This window comes from Theropithecus gelada, chromosome 5 (genome assembly GCF_003255815.1).
Source record: "Theropithecus gelada isolate Dixy chromosome 5, Tgel_1.0, whole genome shotgun sequence".
Lineage (NCBI taxonomy): Eukaryota > Metazoa > Chordata > Mammalia > Primates > Cercopithecidae > Theropithecus > Theropithecus gelada.
Genome location: NC_037672.1, coordinates 93,126,742 through 93,142,006, shown reverse-complemented (window position 1 = coordinate 93,142,006; position 15,265 = coordinate 93,126,742). Strand labels below are relative to the sequence as shown.

General features: G+C 34.6%; 1 protein-coding gene across 3 annotated transcripts in view; it reads right to left on the bottom strand.

Moving 5' to 3' along the window:
* The window catches only part of GABRA4 (gamma-aminobutyric acid type A receptor alpha4 subunit), a 75,339-nt gene that overhangs the window by 43,861 nt on the left and 16,213 nt on the right, over positions 1–15,265 (bottom strand). For 2 of the 3 annotated variants that reach the window (XM_025385319.1, XM_025385320.1), the window contains exons 4-8: positions 13,942–14,162; positions 13,666–13,748; positions 10,817–10,960; positions 7,742–7,894; positions 1,335–1,594 (exon numbers count right to left, since the gene is read on the bottom strand). In XM_025385319.1, coding sequence (XP_025241104.1) covers positions 1,335–1,594; positions 7,742–7,894; positions 10,817–10,960; positions 13,666–13,748; positions 13,942–14,162 — 861 coding nt within the window. The remainder of the gene's footprint in view (positions 1–1,334; positions 1,595–7,741; positions 7,895–10,816; positions 10,961–13,665; positions 13,749–13,941; positions 14,163–15,265) is intronic. The other variant, XM_025385321.1, reaches the window with a different exon arrangement.

Below are 15,265 nucleotides of genomic sequence, written 5' to 3'. Positions count from 1 at the left end.
AAACAGGTATATGAAAAGGTACTGAACATCACTGATCATCAGAGAAATGCAAATCAAAACTACAATGATGCATCATTTCACCCCAGGTAAAATAGCTTATATCCAAAAGACAGGCAATAGCAAATGCTGGAGAGGATGTGGAGAAAAGGGAACATGTGTACGCTGTTGGTGGGAAGATAAATTAGTACAACCACTATGGAGAACAGCTGAAGGGTCCTCAAAAAACTAAAAATAGAGCTACCACATGATTCAGCAATTCTACTACTGGGTGTATACCCAAAAGAAAGGAAATCAGTATATCAGAGAGATATCTGCACTCCTATGTTTGTTTCAGATCTGTCTACAATAGCTAAGATTTGGAAGCAACCTAAGTGTCTATAAACTGATAAATGAATAGAGAAAATGTGGTACATATATACAGTGAATGATTATTCAGCCATAAAAAAGAATGAGATCCAGTCATTTGCTACAACATGGATGAAAATGGAGATCATTATCTTAAGTGAAATAACCCAGGCACAGAAAGATAAACCTTGCATGTTCTCACTTATTTGTGGGATCTAAAAATCAAAACAATTGAACTCATGAACATAGAGGGTAAAATGATGGTACTAGAGACTAGGAAGGGTAGTGGGAGTTTGGTGGGGGGAAGATAGGGATGATTAATGGGTACAAAGTAATAGAATGAATAAGACCTACTATTTGATAGCACAACACGGCAACTACAGCCAATAATAACTTAATTGTACATTTTGAAATAACTTAAAGAATGTAATTGGACTGTTTGTAACTCAAAGAATAAATGCTTGAAGAAATGTCTATCCCATTTTCCATGATGCGGTTATTTCACATTGCATGCCTGTATCAAAGCATCTCAGGTACGTCGTAAATATATGCATCTATTATGTAGTCACAAAAATTAAACATAAGCAAAATTTTTAAAGAAACAAACAAAAACTAACTGCTGCTTTGCTTTGCACCATGAACTCTATTAGAATGTTTTCTCAACTCACTTACAGATGTTCACAGGTTCCTCCTAATAGTATACATGAGATTTTGCCCTTTTCTGTAGAAAAATAAAACATGTAACTCCGAAAGAAACTTTCAAACAATTAGCTTCGCCTACATCTAGCTCTGTCACAGCTGTTTACTTTTTAAGCTTTTAATCACCAACATAAAGTTTAAGCTCATACAGTTACTTTTATATTTTTCTGGATTTTTAAATGACTTACAAGTTGATATCAGGATTTTTAAGTCCTCCGTTTGTTCTCCTGACAACATAAATTTGATCAGGAAGCTAAAATCTTAAACTAAAGGCGGATTAAGTCAAGTACCTGCAGAGGAGCTTCAGGATGCTTCTCTCTCTGCACTGGAGCAGCGGGAACTTCCTGAGGGGGCTTTGATGTCTTCCTTTTGGCTTTTTCCATTTGGATATTGGTGAAATAGTTGACAGCAGCAAACTCGATAAGGGCCGAAAATACAAAAGCAAAGCAGACAGCTATGAACCAATCCATGGCAGTAGCATAGGACACTTTGGGCAAAGAATGTCGTGCACTGATGCTTAGTGTGGTCATGGTGAGGACAGTTGTTATTCCTTCAAAGCAAAAGAGCAGAGAGACAAAACATCTTACCATAATTTATATTTAAAAAACCACTGCCACCAACAACAGAAACCTGGAAAATCAGGTGGGATAAGGTTAACAAAACTTACAATAACTCAAACAAAACCATCTTTGATGGAGAATTGGAATCTTAGTGGTTCAATAAAATTAGCACAGGATTTGGAGTGAGAGAAAGATATGGTTCTAATCCTAGTTTTTCTAATAATTGCTTAATAAGTCTTGCGTTGAATTTGGATAATCCTTTGGTCTTTATTTGACACCTACCGATTGGGTTTTCTATAAAGGTTAAAAGCGTGTAAGGCACCTAGCGCACAGTGGGATGATACTGGAAACTATGCCAACACACCCACCAGACTCAACAGACACACACCTATCAGGAAGAGTAACTCATTGAAGCGCTAACTCTCAGCTACGAATGGGAAGTGAGGAACACTGTCCTCCTAAATTGGAGCATCAGAATTTCTGGAGTCAAGCATGGACCACTGCTATTGAGAACCACTGCCAGAAAAGGCATAAATTATACATAGGTCTTTCTTATCTTTAAACATTATCTATTGAATTAAAATACTAAATTTACTAGTTGTGCAGAAGCCTCATATATATAAAACAATAAAGTTATGTTACTGGACGAATAGATTTCCAGAGCAATTTGGCATTATAAATATTGGACCTATACTACCCATCAGTTCACAGCTGGCTGGAAAATATTTGCAAAAAGAACAGAAGTACTTCTCCTCCATCAATAGTCTTCTGAAGCACCACATCCAGGAATGCTTTTTCCTTAGCTTGGAAAAAAAGTCAGTTTCCACTCTTAGTAGAAAAATTCTCCTTGCCACTGGTACTATAGAGTAACACGTTATTTAAGAATGCTAATATTTGGGCACTTGTCCATTTCTGCATGTATATATGTCTGTCTAACCCATATTATACAGTTAAGTCTGGAAATTTTTGCGAGGATTTACTACATCCATTTAAACTGATTCTACATAACGACTAGGATAGCTCCTGAAGTTGACACACAACATGTTTGGGGATGGGGATGATGATAATAATAGAACAATGATGTTGAAGGCATTTAAACTGCATATTCCAATACCAATCCCCAGCTGAAAGGCAAATAATGCATGTTCAACCAAAGAGATAATGAGTCCAGTGCAATATTGAAGGAATAAAACATTTTGACTTGGGGAAAATAATAGGTCTCCTCAATTCAGAATTTTGTTGTATTCTGCCTACTACTATTCCTTAACTGATACATGTGTGTAACCCTCATTTCCACAGCTTTATTAACCATAGTCTTCTTGGGGGCAGACAAGTCTAAGGTTGCTTCAGGTTTATATTTCACATAGTGCTAGGCACAAGATAAATCCACAGAAATAAAAACTCATTTTTCCACTTCCTCACCAATCCATTTTCTCTGAAATCCAGTCTCTTCTAAATCTTCAATGCTTAGAACATGAAAAATTGGAGCAACTGTGCAGCACATGAGCTACACAGCATTTATAAAGATCTGAGACCCCACACAGAGAAAGAAACTTGAGAATTTGGTTGTATTCCCTTTTAAAAATATTTTGTGACATTGTTAGCATTCTTATTAGTCTAAAATAGATTATAAAATGAATTTATTCAAATATATAAATATCTAAATATCTGTAAAAATGCTATATTGTGAATTTATTGGATTTTATTTCAGAAAGAGACCTTGGAACATTTAGGCCTTCATTTTGAATCTCAGAAAAGTGGCACCATTCCCATGTTGGCTGTGAGATATATGAAGAAACAATAAAATAACTGAAAATTTTTAGCTACATTTGATGATAGATTAAAATGTTTTTCTTGTTCATAACAATTTAAATTTAATGGAGTATTAAGAATTCAAAAAAGTTCTATAACTTTCTCAGATATGTAAGCAATATTTTTCCTCTAATGTCATAGAAACAATGCTAAAAGCAGTTAGAATAAAATATGAACAGTACAGTATAAATAATAATACTACTCAGTACTCAGAAAATTCTACAGAGACCATACTGTGATAACCAAAAAAGATACTCAAATTCAAATATAAGCAACTTAAGATTCCCTATGTCACTTTGAACTATTTTTTTTTTTTTTTGTAATAGGACTATTTTTCTTGGTGATCAGAAGTAGTGGTCTTTATCTTCTCCTCTTATCATGTGAATGCCCTTACCAATGTCAAGCAAACAGAATACTAATGCAGTTATTGACCCATAAATTCAATAATTACTTTCCAATTGTTTAGGAGGATAGATCACCAAGTTCATGAGTTAAATGATGATGTGGACACCAACACACACACACACAAACACACATGCTGGATAGGTGGCTACCTTCCACTTATCTTGCATTATTGTCAATCAATTTGATTTTAAAGTTTGTAGAATAGCCCTCCAGATACTATGGTTCCTACTTTATGACACTGGCAAAACTGGGAAATTAGCTGGCACAAACATTCGGCTAAGTATTTAAATGTTGTCACCTCTTTCGACATTAAAATTTATCTCTCCTGGTGTTAAAATTTAAAGAAAGAACTGCCGTGACAAGGGTATGCTTATTATACTTGGTCTGAAGTGGAACATTTGATTAAATGAAAACCAGTGGAATAACAAACAGAAACTAACTCTTCAGAATAAGAATCCATGTTTCCTCTGCATCCAAGAAGACAATTCATCTGTCGTGTATGGCTTAGCCGGCACCTACCCTGAACACATTTAAAAGCCACATTTTAAAAAATATATCCAATTATTGATGCCATTCCCTGCATTTAGCATGCTGAATATGCACCATATTGGCTGGCCTAGAAGCTGAGTGAGGATGTGTAAGAGTAGGCAAAGACTGTACACAAGAGTGAATTTTTGGCTGGCCACTCCTAGAAAATGAAATAGCAATGATTAAGATATGCCAGCTGGCATTTACTTGTGTTTAATGTTTTACTATACTGGAATAATTAGAAAACTTAGAGGCATACAGCTTTGGAGATAGAAGGTCTTTGGAGAGATTTTTAGCACACTCTGCTCCTTTCATTACACTGATTTTTTTTTTTTTTTGGTTTTGTTTTTGTACAGTCTCTAATGATGTCTCTGACCCAACAAATTATCTTCTTATGAGTGGAAAGGGAAATAAGAGTTAGGGAAGAAAAAAATTTGCCCAGAATTAATATTTACCTAAATCTCATATGCAAATAGATTTCTAATTTCCTCCTAAATACTTAAAACTTAACTTTCCTAAGAAAGTACCTTCATAGACCCTCAATGATAGTCTAATAGTTATCAATATGACACATCTTAGGTCTTTGAACACTTAATTACCGACATAATTTCTCTGCTCAACTAAAAACAGTATCTTGGCACATGGGCACAAAAGATGGGCAAATTTCCAATAAAAAAAAAAAAAAAAAAAAAAAAAAAAACAGCCACAAAGTATCTTTAGCACACATCCGTATAATCTCACTCAGCAGCTCTGGAATTCTCCACAAGCCCCCACATCCCCACACCTCCTGTGAAGACAGAATGACTGAGTTGTCAAAGTTAGATAGAAATTGTCTTGGGTCCACCAATTACAATTTGACTTTACAGAAGTTTCTTAATATGTTTGAGTCATTTTCCTTATCTATAGAAAATAATGACTACTTTACTGAGTAATTATTAAGGTTAACAATATTTGGCAAATCTGTTTATCTTTGGTACTACTAGTATCCTTACTTCTTGCTACTTAGTTTTCTTAAAATGTCTTCTTTGGATAGGAAATGTTGGGTGAGTACAGCTGTAATCAATACTAGTCTTCACCGCACCACTGGAAATTTCTATTATTTGGGGACAACTGAGATGAACAGTAGCTATCAGGTTGTAATCAATCAAGAAATAAATAAAAGGTTATCAAGCCATCACAATAATAATAATATATGGCAGGTAGTCACATTAATATATCAAGTAATGATTCTCAAATGAAGTAGATAGCAGCATGGAATGCCATACTAATAAATAACACTTAAATCATATTTTCTATGCATGTGGCATTATTTCAAGTGCTTTTCTAAATCAACTCATTTAATCCTTAGAGCAGTCCTATGAGGTACATGCAATCATTCATCCTGTTCTAACACATGAGGAAGCAGGCAAAGGTAACTTACTGAAGGTCCACAGCTAATAAGTGATAGTCCCTGGGTAAGAAACTAGGCTTTTTGCCTCCACATTCTGCACTTATGGCACCATCACCGCTTGATTACAGGCACCTATGATGGATCATTAATTGCTGTTCTATACGCTCTTCGGGATCATTTTTTCTTAAAAAACAATATGTATACAAGAGTTTTTTTATTTGTAAGATATAGTAGAAACTTCTGTGTTTTCTTTTTAATTTTTAATGAGGGTAGCTCCTGAAATATTTATAATTTTTTACAAGAAAAAGTTAACAGACTTCGGATGCTCAGCCTCAGTAGATACTTCTTGCCTAGTCAAAGTGCTTCAAAAGATGATGTGTGAAGACACAAAATTAGCTTGAGTGTTAAATGAGATAATGAACATCAAGAACTTAGCAGAGCATCCAATAGTACACACTAGAAAGTTATGCTTTCTTTAAAACACTTAAAAGTCAAGAAAACTAAATCAGAACAAAATCTATCTTCCTTAGATTGGAGAAGTATTGGAGTAAGTAATTAATATGAACCAAGTGGTCCAGACACCCTATATTGAGTACTGTACATAATTTTTTAAATCCTCACTAGTCTATGAAGGTGAGATGTATTGTCACAATCTTATGAATGGAGAAAATAAGTGGCAGATTTGGGTTTAAACCTAGACTTGCTGACACCCACAGTTTAGATTTGTTGTTTTCTCTCTTCTGTTTTCAAATCTACATTTAAGAGCTAAATTTTATTCAACACTTTGAGTTGTGCAGTTATTCTTTAATTGAACCCTCATAACTCTTTAAGGTACCATTATACCTCCTCACTGCCTTCCTAAGATCACACCCTCCCTCCACCATTGCCCCCCGATAGGAGTTTCTCTAGTATAATTCCAATACTTTTTTTTGTATTTTTGTAATGCATCCTCATACTCCAACATATTCTTAAAGAAACCTAAGATTAAAGGGAGGATAGCTATCTATAGAGTATTTCAGATCCATTGAAGACACTAAGACCCCCTAATCAACAGTTCTCGAAAAGGATGGGGAGGTAGGATGAAAAGTTCCCATTCTATTTAGTTCATTTGCACCAGCATCTCTTCAGCTATTGTGTGATAAGGGATATTATACCATGGCTGTGATCCTACTAGGTAGAAAAGCAAAGAGGAATTGGCACTCTTGTGAGGACTACACCACAATTCCAGAGCAATTCTGATTGTTTTTCTTCTTATTCTACTACTGAATGCTTTTGTTACTCACAAAGAACAGAGAAATAATAGAGAAAGACATTAAAATAAACATAATTATAACAAATTCTACTATTTAAAAGCATGACTGATATGTAGAATACAGTGTAATAAAAATTGTAAACTCATATGCTCTGAACTTTATATGGTTCAGAATACTATACAGTATATATGAAGCCACAATAAAAACAAAAAGTAAGAACAATGTTTAGAAAAAAAGAAGTATGTAAGTAGATGAGCTTATAAACTAAGCACATAATACCTCCCAATTCAATGCATTTAAACCATTTGCATTTTGGTCCGCTTCATTAAAAGCTAAATTATTCTAAGGCTTTCATATTCATTCAGCCATGACTTTTATTTGTTTTATTTTAAGCTGCCAATGCATTTCATTTTAACACGCAGATATAATTTTAATTCAATTACACAGCATTCTACTAGAAGCCCAAGAATATCACTGAAAGTGAGATTATGTCCAGATTCACATTTGGTCTACACCTGTCTGGTGCTCAACAAGGGAAATCTGATGCATGGCCCCAAAGGAAAGGAAGGGTGCCTGAATCTCCCCAGGCTTTATTACTTTGTACTGGCTACATAAAAATGAAAGCCTATATGATTCCTTATTCAGGATAGCCTGATGTATTAGGGTTTAAGATTTTCTTAGAAATATCCCATGAATCACGAATAAAATGTAATGTGAACAGAAACACCCAAGAAATGAATTGCAATTACCAAATACAGTCCTAGCGGGAACTGATTCTTTATTTATCCAGAATGAAACTTGAGAAAGAATCACTGTCATAATGCATGGAATATAGGTCTGAATCATAAAATAACCCATCTTCCGTCTGAGGTGGAAGTAAACCGTCATAACAATATATTCACCTGCCAAGAAAACAGGAGGAAAATGTGTTATCGGTTCTGCAGGCAGTTAGTCAATGACTTCTTAAACATATTTCAGACTAACAAACAGTATTCTAAGGAAAGAAATTCTCTTTTGTGCATAGCTTCACAAACATCAATAAGTATGTAGTTTCCTAACGAGGGAGAAAATGATATTGAACATTATTATACAGAAAAACACTTTGTTCCATGTAATGATTAAGCAATTTAACAAATTGGGCTAAAACTTTTTAAAATTTTCTGTAGTGCTTTCTATTTTGATGATCTAATATTGCTAAGGCAATTAGCTTTCATTTTCAGCGTTTTTTAGAAACAACATTTAGACCTAACTTCTATGGAAAACCACCAGAAAAAAATAGAAATGCACACAGTTACACATACACAGACACTGACACATACACACCCATTTATGAAAATATAAAGTTTAATTTTAGAAAGGAACAAATATACATATTTTATTTACATATAAATATATATGTTTCATTCATATATAGATTTCATACACAATCACAAGCTTAGAGAGAGGCTACCTTAGTTTTAGGAAAGAGGTGAATTTCTAAATGTTCTTTATATGAAGAAAAATATAGACGTGTATAACAGGCATATATGACACCCCTGAGTTCAAGCATGTTTTACTGGCATTTAGACAAAAACCTGATTTCTGGTAGCTGTTGATAAGTATTTTTACTGTTACATCTCAAAATAATATGTCAAAACAGTTACCTAGGAAGCAGTGGTCTTATTCACAAACCGTGAGTCCAGCATTCAGAAACCTCACATCCTACCAGTTGTGTTCCATATCCCACTTGCAGACTGGAAAATAAATGCCCTTCCAAAAATGTATTTTCTTAGACAGATGAGAGGCAAAGTGCCCTCTTAGAAAGTTACTGTATTGTTTCATGACTGATGTGAAGAAGGTTTCCTCAAAATGAAAACAGTCATGACAGGTGTCATAAAGATAAAAGTAATGGAAATTTACTGTGACTTATACAAAGCAGTTTTAATAGTAGAGACAGTGGACTAAATTCCTTTTTTAAAAAAAAGGCTTATGTATTAATTTTATTTATCCATAATAAATTTCCATTTTATCTTATTTATGTTTAATTTTTAACCAATTTTCGAGGTATGATTGACATACAAAAAGCTGTACATATTAATGTATACAACTTAATGAGTTTGGAAATAAGTATACACTCATTAATCTATCACCACAATCTATGCCACAAACATATACATCACCCCCAAAAGTTCCCTCCTTCTTATTTATTACCTTCTCTGATAAGAACATTTGAGATCTACTCTTTCAGCAAATTTTTAAGTAGACAATACAGTACTGTTCACTATATGCACTCTGCTATACAGTAGATATCTAGAATTTATTCACCTTATATAACAGAAATACTATGGCCTTTGACTAATATCTCCCTGTTTCCTCCTCCCGGAGGCCCCTGACTACCACCATTCCTCTCACTGCTCTGAGTTTGACTATTTTAGCTTCATCATCCCTTCACAACACTGCTTTATCCATTTTTTCTTAAAACAGAAGCAAAAACTTCATTATCTCACATCTTTACTCCAGATCTTAAGACTACTCATTTTCTATTAATGCAATCTTAGCATTTTATCTCTCAGTCAACACCTTTTTAAGAACACAAACTCAGAAGTTAACACTTAGATTTGAAATTTGGTTTTGCCAGTTATTAGCTATACAACTTAGGCAAATACATTGTACGTAAACCTTTCTCATGTATAAAATAAATGTTATGGTGGTATCCACTTCATGGGATGGTTATGAGAAAAAATACATAGAAAGAATTTAGAAGGGCGCCCGTCACATGGTAATTGCTGAATAAAGTTTAACTATCGCTATGGCCTAAATGTTTGTGGTCCTCAAAGTTCAAATGTTGAAACATAATAGCCAATGTAATGATAAGAGGTTGGCTTTGGGGTGATTAAACCATGATGATGGAGTATTTATGAATAGAATTAGTGCCTTTATAAAAGAGGCCCCAGTGTGAACACCCACTCCCTACACCTTGGGGGTCCCCATGTGAGGACTTATTCATAGAAGGTACTATTCTGTGAACAAAGAAATAGGTCCTCATAGAACACTGAATCTGATAGCACCTCATCTTAGACGTGTCAGCCTCCTGAACTATGAGAAGTAAATTTCTGTTGTTTTTGAGCCACCCTGTTTGTGTTGTTTTGTTACGATGGCCCAAACAAACTAAGATAACTATCATCAAAAATATTTTTTTCTGGTGACATGTGTATGTAAGGAACAGTCTTAGAACAAGCAATAATCAGCTAATTTTTCCACTAAAAATGATTAAAAACTAAATTCTGTAATTCTTTCTATTCACATTCCAAAAGAAAAGAGAGAACAAGAATCATCAATAATAAGCATCCTCCCGACTCATGAAATAACTTTAATGTACACCGATAATATACTTTGTAATTAAGCTTGAGATTTTTGTTTACTTTCAGAAAACAAGAGAAGGTGACACCATAAAATTGGGCAAGATAAAATAAAATTTTTGGAAAGCCCCACAAAAATCATCAAAAACCAAAACCAAAAACAAAGCAAAGACAAAAAACAAAATCAGACTTCCTACCACATAATTTTGTGAAAATAATTTTAACATATTTGATTACTGGCTTTCATTTCTGAATAAGAAAACCAACTCACTTTTAGCATCTTACTAAATTGGAATTTATTTTAAACTAAAGTAAGATGATAAATATAAAGAAATTATGAGCTGTAACTCATGCATCAACTCTATTTCTGGAAAATGTTTGTTGTTCTCCTGAAAAAAATAAATAACTATTTCAACGAAAAAGTCAGGAGAAAACTCTATTGCTAACACCAAGTAGCATATCAGCTTTAATTATTACACATCTCACCCGTAATTGATTTGATGGTTTCACTTGATACGGTTTGCCCAATCAAATCATATTGAACTAAGCTGGAAGACTCCTTCGGCACTTCAACTGATTTCTCAGGACCTTTTGTCCAGGTGTAGATCATCTCACTCTTTGGATAGGCATCTAAAAGAGAGCACAGAATGTGGTTAGAGTCAATGCTCCTTTTTCATCTGCATCAGTGGTCAACACTTAAAAACAGTACTTGTTCAAGAAAGATGGAATAAATGAAAACAACGTTCACTATAATTTAGTCAAATATGTTTAAAACTTAGAAAACTAGAGATTAAGTAAATACCCTTGCAACTCAACAGCATTTATTTTTTATGCCAAATAATTGGAGGAGGAGATATTAAAACTGAGGGCATCTAAAATGCTACACATGCACCAATACACTTGGATGTGTGTCCATGCTAGTAGGATAAACAGTTCAAAAGCAGATATATTAAACTACCAAAACCGTACTGTCAAGCTCTTACTTCTTTCACTTCTAATTCACTTCCAGTGCTTGACCAATACCATCCTAACACAGTTCTGCTATTTAGAAACGTACCGTATGCTGCCTGTAATAATACAATAACAAAACCAAACAAATTCTATTGTTAGGAGAGTTCCCCTGGGGTCACCTCTTCCAAACTCTGCCTCTGGGCAATATCCCTGTGTTTGGGGACTGTTGTACAGTGACAACTGGCTATGTTTTTTGTAAAGCTGTCCAGGGAATATAATTATACAACCAATTCCACTACCTTTAATTTCTTACAATCAGGACATTTCCCCTTCCATCTTAAACAAATCTCTCCCAGTGGCAATTTAAGCCCATTTCTATTATTTGGCACTCTGTTCAAATGGAGACCAGCTGCTTGCTTACCAGTCTACCCATAACAGACAGCTTGGCTCACACACAAGAAAGAAAGTTCAAAAGAACCAAAATGGATTGTGTGTCAACCTCCCTCCAAACCATCCTAAAATGGCTATAGCATAGTAGCTCCTCAATGGAATCATTTCATTCTATGAAAGAAGTTGACACTTACGAGCACCTTACAAAACAATGAGGCTTGTGTTGTCATTTTAGCATCATTCAGTTATATTATCTGTCAGCCTTTATCTCCAGAAATATATTCACGCTTCAGTAAACTGTTACAGCCTCTGTATACTATGTTCTTGTCTATGATATTGCAAATTAAGTATCCTTCCCTTGGCTACCCTTACATTGCTAGAATGACCTTTTTCTTTCCTGGTTTTTCTAATTCCTCTGAATTGTAAGCATGGGGGTTTAAATAGTGTTATTTTTCCCTGTTTCCAGAGTAATTAACAATCCTTACCTGCTGAGTATGGTGTGCCTCTCTTTTTAATTCCCAATCCAAAAACATCCGCTTCCAATGTGCAATTTCTTTATTTTATACCAACTCTGATTGAACACTAACTATGTTCAAGTCCTTCTGAAGAGAGCTTTTTCTGAGAACTAGAGGTTGGGATGCAGGGAGTGAAAAGGACTTCCTCTACGTGAGAACTAATTTGGGTAAAATTTGAATGATTACAGCACAAATGGATTTTAATTCTGGCCCCAATGAGATCACACTGTCTATGTATTTTTCTGCCTTTATCTTCTCTCATTAAATTATTGGTAAGAGAACATATTACTTTCCCTGGCTTCAAGTTAGCCCACTGAATATTGTGATTACTAGGGGTTATAAAAAGAATGGTGACTGTCGATTCTCATTAAGTTAAGCAATGAGCGATGATAACAGCAGGCAACAGTTTCAAAATCAGTGCAACTAAGAATCTGAAGCAATAGTAAAAGCCAGCATCTATTTTTGGTAGATTCTGATTGAATTGAAAATGTGAGGCAGACCTTAGAAAAGGCAATCACATTTTGCTGCCATCTCAGAGAAGGGACCTTAAGGGAAGGAATCTCATATTATTTTCTATCCATTCATCTCATCCTGTTGCCTTCATTTTCTACAAAATTTCCCAAACATATCTATTTCACAGTTTCTCCTCTAGTACCATCCTAGTCTAAGCCACTGCCATATTTGCTTGTACTAAAACAACAGCCTCCATTTCTCTGCTGCTTCCACTCCAGTCTCTCTACCACCCATTCTAAAAAAAGTAGAAGTGGAACTGTAAAATGTCAAAGAAAGCTACATTGTTTCATCAAACCTTTGAAAGGCTTCCCATAGCTTTTAGATAGAATGCAAACTCCTTAATGTGGTATATAAGGCATTATATTATCTCAGACCACACCCCTACCATGCTTTTGCTATGCTTCAGTCACTGTTATACCAGCAGTGCTTGCTTCTGTCATTTCAAGCTATACGATGTCAGGAAGCTCTGAACCTTTTAAGGATTTCCTCCAAGTTGGCTATGAAGGACTCTGCTTACAATAGAATATCTGTCTGTCTGTCTGTCTATCTATCTATCTATCTATCTATTTATCTATCTATCTCTCTCTCTCTCTCCAAAGTGATATATATTATAATTAAATAAATTATATAGATATATATTTATCTATATAATTTGTACTTTCTGTGTAACACTACCAACACGTAGAGTTCAGAGGTCCCTAAATTTCACCACTGATCACCAGTCAATTGTGACTAAGAGTACTTAGATTATCTGTTAAATAGGTTTTTGTTTGTTGTGGGGAAAGGAGGTTGTTTTTATTTCTTTATTATAAAATAATAGTTAATGAAATCTCCAGAAATAAAACCAGGCAGTTTTTGTTATGGACCATGACTTAAATGTTGGATTATGAAAAATAAAATACATATGTAAATATCAACTTGCATGAGGTAATCATAAATTCTAACAAAATTTTTATTATAACTTACAACTCCCGAATTTCAAAGGGCATGCATGACCATCCATGGGAAAATCCACCAATCTCATGGGACACTCCGCACTTATGGTGAGTCTATGATGAAAAATGCAATTACATAAAATCAACCCTTTTAAAAAAATAATTATGATTTTAGATTCTAAAATAGGAAGGAAGGGAGGGAAGGAGGAAGGAAGGAAGGAAGGAAAAAAGGAAGGAAGGAAAGAAAGAAGGAAGGAAAGAAAAGAATAAAAAAGAAAGGGAAGAAGTAAAAAAAAAAAAAGATTACCTCATTGTGTATAAAATAGTACCATTTCTCATAATTCTAAAAAGCTTATTTGGAGCTGTCATATTATGTGAGACAGATTTCTTTCCATTCCTGAAGAAAGTATCAGGGGTCCATACTTTTGTTACCATCATATTGTTCAATCTCAAAATTTCAATGGGGCCATCATATTTTAGTCTTTTGTCAATCCATGTCTGTCTGAAGAACACATCCATTGTGTATTCCTAGGGCAATTATTTTGGAACATATTTAAGTCACAAATGACTACATATAAGTATGTGAAAATAATGCATTACATTCTGTCCTCTTTCATGCTCATAAAAAAGACCATTGCAAATAAAATTAATAGGAGCAGGAATGATCTTGAATCAATGGAGCAAAAAGATTCTCAGCAATTAGAGTAACTTTTATTCATCCTGATGCCTTCATCTTCTGCATTCATAAGATAAATAAATTACCACACATACTCATTATCTAATAATACATTTGCTATAATTTAAGAAAACCACCAGTACCAGGTAGTTACAGTTGTGTTTTACTTTAGACCAGATAGCAAAAATCAGTTAATGTGTAAAAAGTATCATGCATAATTAATCATGTAATTTTAGGCATTTTAAAGGCAAAGTAATATGTGTAAAAGATATTTTATTTTCACAAAGTTTATTAAAATTAGTCAAATAACTCAAGGATTTCGAATTACTAGGAGCTTTAGATTAAGGAATAAACTAAAGTAAGTTTTTTGTCATGTAAACTAAGTATATTTAATATAAGATAGCACAACTGTATGAATGAATTCTTCCTGACCAGTGCTTGGTATTCTAAGCTCTTAAACATGAATGAGAAGGAGGGAGAAGGGCTGGGATGGGCAGCAAGCAATTAGATCAGCATGAAATACTAAATACAATGAAAACTACAAAATAGTGTACACAACTAGTTCATACTGAAACTAATTATCATCTCTAATTTTCTCCCCCTCAATAGTTTCCTAAAGAAAAAACAGCCTGGCACGGTGGCTCATGCCTGTAATCCCAGCACTTTGGAAGACTGAGGCGAAAGGATCACCTGAGCTCAGAATTTCGAGACCAGCCTGACCAACATGGAGACACCCTGTCTCTACTAAAAAACGCAGAATTAGCTAGGCGTGGCGGCGCACACCTGCAATCCCAGCTACTCAGGAGGTTGAGGCAGGAGAATCACTTGAACCTAGGAGGTGGAGGTTGCAGTGAGCAGAAACTGCGCCATTGTACTCCAGCCTGGGCAACAAGAGTGAAACTCCATCTGGAAGGAAGGAAGGAAGGAAGGAAGGAAGGAAGGAAGGAAGGAAGGA